The 4,554-nt window shown below is 52.2% G+C and overlaps 1 protein-coding gene across 1 annotated transcript; it reads right to left on the bottom strand.

The window, feature by feature from the left end:
- Positions 1-222: 222 nt before the first annotated feature.
- Positions 223-2,014, bottom strand: LOC119102379 (serine/arginine repetitive matrix protein 4). The gene has a single exon (XM_037225749.1). It carries the CDS (start codon positions 1,966-1,968, stop codon positions 223-225), a length of 1,746 nt encoding a protein of 581 aa, XP_037081644.1. The 5' UTR covers positions 1,969-2,014.
- Between the last annotated feature and the right edge of the window lie 2,540 nt (positions 2,015-4,554).

The following is a 4,554-nucleotide window of genomic DNA, read 5'->3' as shown; positions in this document are numbered from 1 at the left end:
GCTGACACGCTTGCATTGCTCGCAGTAAATGACAGGCAAAACGCGGCGCCTTTTTGAAATGCGGTGCCCTGCGGGATGGTCTTGCAATTGGTACCGCGGCAAGAGGAAAATGCTTCTGTCGACACTGCATGACCACTTCGAACCATTCTGGTACTAACGCTTACTCTGGCACTCAACAGCGTACTCTGCGGCTGCCGTGCGCTCCGTTGCAACCGATCGGCCTTATTTGCGACGACCCTTCCTTGAGCGACCCCGACTCTTGTGCTTTCTTGATCGCGACCTCTTGCCGCCGCTGCGCTTACCGCGCTTAGACTTGTGGCGGCGTGACTTGTGCTTGCGTTTGCTGCTGCGCGATCTGCTTTTAGAGCGCTTGTGACGCTTTTTTGACTTCGCACGTCTGCTCTTACTGCGGTGCTTCCGGCTCTTATGTTTGGCGCGTTTGGCTTTCTTGCGCCTGTCCTTCGAACTGTGGCGTTTAGCGCCTTTGGCCTTCCTGCGCTTGTCTTTTGAGCTATGGCGTTTCCGATGCTTGGAAGAGCGTTTGCTGCTCTTTGATCGATGGGACCGCCCACGGCTCCTGCTCGATGAGCGGGACTTAGACGATCTGCTTCTTGAGCTCTTGCTGCGTTTGGAGCCTTTTGAAGATTTTGATGACTTACTTCTTGAGCTCTTGCTGCGTTTGGAGTGTTTTGAAGATTTCGATGACTTACTTCTTGAGTTCTTGCTGCGTTTGGAGCGTTTTGAAGACTTCGATGACTTACTTCTCGAGCTCTTGCTGCGTTTGGAGCTTTTTGAAGACTTTGATGACTTGCTTCTCGAGCTCTTGCTTCGTTTTGAGCTTTTTGAAGACTTCGATGACTTACTTCTTGAACTTTTGCTGCCTTTGGAGCTTTTTGAAGCGCTGGACTTGTTCTTGTGACCCTTTGATCGATGAGATTTGCTCCGGTTCCCTTTCGACGAGCGCGTCTTTGACGATGACTTGCTTCCCGAACCGTGGCTGTCCTTGGATCGGGCTGAATGCTCTTTGTTTTTGCTACGTGATCTTTCCTTACGAGATGCGTGCTTTCCTTTAGATTTGTGATCTGCGTGTTTGCCATCCTTTGAGCTGGACGATTTTGACTTTGCATGACCAGATGTGTCACGCTTCCGAGATTTTCTTTGGTGTTTGTCTTTCCGTGATTCATGCTCCCCTTTGGTACGTGAATCGTCAGACTTCCCTGTTTTACGTTCTGCACTACGCTTTGCTCTATGATGTTTGTCAGTACGTTTTTCGGAATGACGACCCTTCTTTCCCGAATCACTTTTGTGGTCTTCTGCCTTAGGAGACTTTGATTTGTCTTTCCGTTCATGTGAAGCCTTTCCATCGGCATGCGTCTTATCCGCGTGAGTCTTTTTGCGTTTTTTCTTTTCTCCATGCTCTCCATCGCCGCTACTCTCCGTACGCTGTTTTTTCTTTTGGGGGTCATGCTTCCTTTTCCGGGCAGACTTGTCATGTTTGTCATCAGACTTCTTGCTTTCATCCTGCTCTTTGGATTTTTTGTGTTTTCCTTTCTTTTTGTGCCCAGACTCTTTGTCACTGCCCTTCACGTCATGTTTTCCACTCTTTCGTTTTTTCTCTGAACGGTCATTTTTATCCTTATCTTTATTGTCGCTGGTCTCATGACCTGACTTCGAATGCTTCTTATCATCGTCCATTTTCTTATTTTTCTTGTGTTTCTTTTTATCCAGCTTGTCATGCTCACTGGTCTTATGCTGACCTTTTAGATGATCGCTCTCTTTGTCTTTTTTACCCTTCCGTTTGTGTTTGTCCAGATCGCCGTCTGACTTACGTTTTCCACTCGCATCGTGATCACCATCAGGCTTATCTTTATCTCCCTTTCGGTTCTTATGCTTCAAGCTGGAGGTGCTATCCTTGTGGGCATCCGTTCCCTTCTCGCCTTTAGCGTTCGTCTTCGAGGAACTGTGCATCGGGTCACGCCCTTGGTGGCGCTCCTCGCCGGTCTGTCCACGGCTCGCTCGCCGCTGGTGCTGTCCACCTGCATCATCATCGTCATCACCACCGCCACCGCCACCGCCACCGCCGCCGCCACCGCCGCCACCGCCGCCGTCATCGTCGTCACCGTCGTCAGCCGAGTCCGACCTTCCTCGACTGAACAGTCCACCAACGAAGTCGGCGGCCCCGCCGGCGGCGTCGGCCACTCCGTCTCCAACCATTTGACCAAAGTGTTCGACACCCCCGCCGAGACTCCAGTCCCCGGCGTCGTCGTCATCGTCATCGGCTCCACCGTCTCTGTCAGCTTCATCTGACCAGTCGTCGTCGCCGCCGGGGTCCCTACCATCGTCGCCGTTTCTGGCGTTGGCGCTGCCCGCCGATCTCCTCCGGAAAAACCTGCCAACCCTTCCGAAGAAGCCTCCGCCGTCGCCGTCCCCGTCATCTCCCTCTTCATCTTCGTCGTAATCCTGCTCGTCTTCGGAAGTCTCGACTGAGGACCAGTCTTGATCGCTGGGAGTGTCGCTGCCCTCTTCGTCTACGCTGGGAGTGTCGCTGCCCTCTTCGTCTACGCTGGGAGTATCACTACCCTCTTCGTCTACGCTGGGAGTGTCGCTGTCCTCTTCGTCTCCCACCCCGTCACCATCGTCACCGACACTGGCCGCCTCCGGGCTACCCTGCCACCCAACTTCTGTCGACGCGGGGGTGACGGTGGCGCTCGGTCCCAGGATGGTCGTCACCCCGTCCCCCAGAGGCTCGGGGCGCTCCGGGCGCCCCTGCCCCTCGCTCCCCAGACCGCCGTCCAGAGAGCTGACGTGCGGGCTGTCGCTGTCCGGGGTGTCGTCCTCCAGACGGTGGCCGTCCAGAGCGTCACCGTCGGTGAAGGTGCCGTCCAGACTGTCACCGTCTGGAGTGTCACCGTTGGTGAAGGTGCCGTCCAGACTGTAGCCGTCTGGGGCGTCACCGTCGGTGAAAGTGCCGTCCAGACTGTCGCCGTCTAGGGCGTCACCATCGGTAGAGGTGCCGCTGTCCGAGCTGTCCGAGTCGGTAGGCGAGGCGTCGCTGTTGTCGACGTACAGGAGGTCGGAGAGCTGGTCGTGGGCGCTCGTCAGATCGGTGTCGCTCTCCATCGAGTCCAATACTTGGCCGGCCACCAGATCTTCCTGCAGCAGACTTTCAACGTCCTAAAAAGATGACACAGCGGTTCAATTTCTTGGCAGAAGCTTCAGAGGTGGTGGTGCGCAACATGCATCGAACGCATCGGTAATCTTATGTAATTTATGCACGACGCGTTTTTCCTGACAGTTATATTGGATGACGTGTTTGCATAATTCGTGTATTAATATTAACCGATTAATGATTCGATAATCTGTACAAGCTTTCCCTCCTCAAAACGCCCAGATCACCTACAGCCAAGCTATAACTGATAATGCTATCGGTTTCCTTCACTATTCTACGAACTTCCGAGGGCGGGTCCCTGGTTGCCAGTGATGTATGCTGCCTCTCTCGTAAACCGTGGGATTTTCTGCATGCTTCATGTCTAAAACAGTTAATTGCACGCGCTGAGGTGGGCGGAGGCCAACCAAAACCTTAAAGGTTTTCCCGGAAAGGCTTCAGAACGGTGCAGCGTAGCCACGCCAAATTTTGCATAGCAGCTGTAGACAGATGATTAGGGGATCGTTTGATATCCAAACTGTAGATGTGCCTTGTAAGATCGGTGGCATACGGCAGGTCAGTCATGCCATGAATTTAGCGAAGACAATTGCTAGGAAATTGTTCAAAATGATGCAACAGCGGAGGGCTAGACGAAGTCATGCATCTCTGAAATACTTTCGTAGGCAACACAATTATTGAATGAACATATCTCACTGGCCTAGGGTCAGGTGAAAAGGTCAGACTAAATTCAAGACTAGCCTGCTTCATTACTCCAGAGTTTGCTGTGTGGGGTAGTTTCTGGTGCTCATTTCGAATTTATTGATAACAGGAACCGCATTATACATATTTCATGGGCCTCCTAAAGGTCACAATGGGTGACTAACCTAACATGACCTGGGTCAACACTTTGCTTTTAGAAACATAATGCATTAAATGAACACCGCTGGTATTTTGCTTAGAACATGTATCTGGGTTCTGGGGAAACTTTGGACACCAATCTGGAGTTCGATCGTGTTTGACCTTATTTGACCGGAAGGCCATGACCTAGGAACCCCAAATTTTGACACAAATGAGTTTACATACAGTTCGACACGCCCTGTGAATTTGGTGTCTCTAGCTCTCTTAATTTCTGAGATCTCAGGGGGTCAATTGACTCCCACCCTCCCAAGCGAAGGGTATCCAACCGGCCACCCGGGCGCGTGTTGCACGTATCGTGCACGTCATCATCTGCCATGACTGACAGGTCCCAATGTAGCATTTTTAGCTGCGACCACGTCAACCTACGAGGAACGGGATCACATTTTTTTAGCAAGACATGCCCGTACACTTACGGCTAGTGACCATAGTCCACCTGCCCTTTACCATTCACTGGGGACCGGTGTGCGGCGAACAGCATTGCATTCCTCCTC

This window comes from Pollicipes pollicipes, unplaced genomic scaffold (assembly GCF_011947565.3).
Source record: "Pollicipes pollicipes isolate AB1234 unplaced genomic scaffold, Ppol_2.1 Scaffold_5724;HRSCAF=6776_pilon_pilon_pilon, whole genome shotgun sequence".
NCBI classification, from domain to species: domain Eukaryota; kingdom Metazoa; phylum Arthropoda; class Thecostraca; order Pollicipedomorpha; family Pollicipedidae; genus Pollicipes; species Pollicipes pollicipes.
Note: the sequence above shows the minus strand (reverse complement) of the source record. Positions and strands in the feature narration are given on the sequence as shown.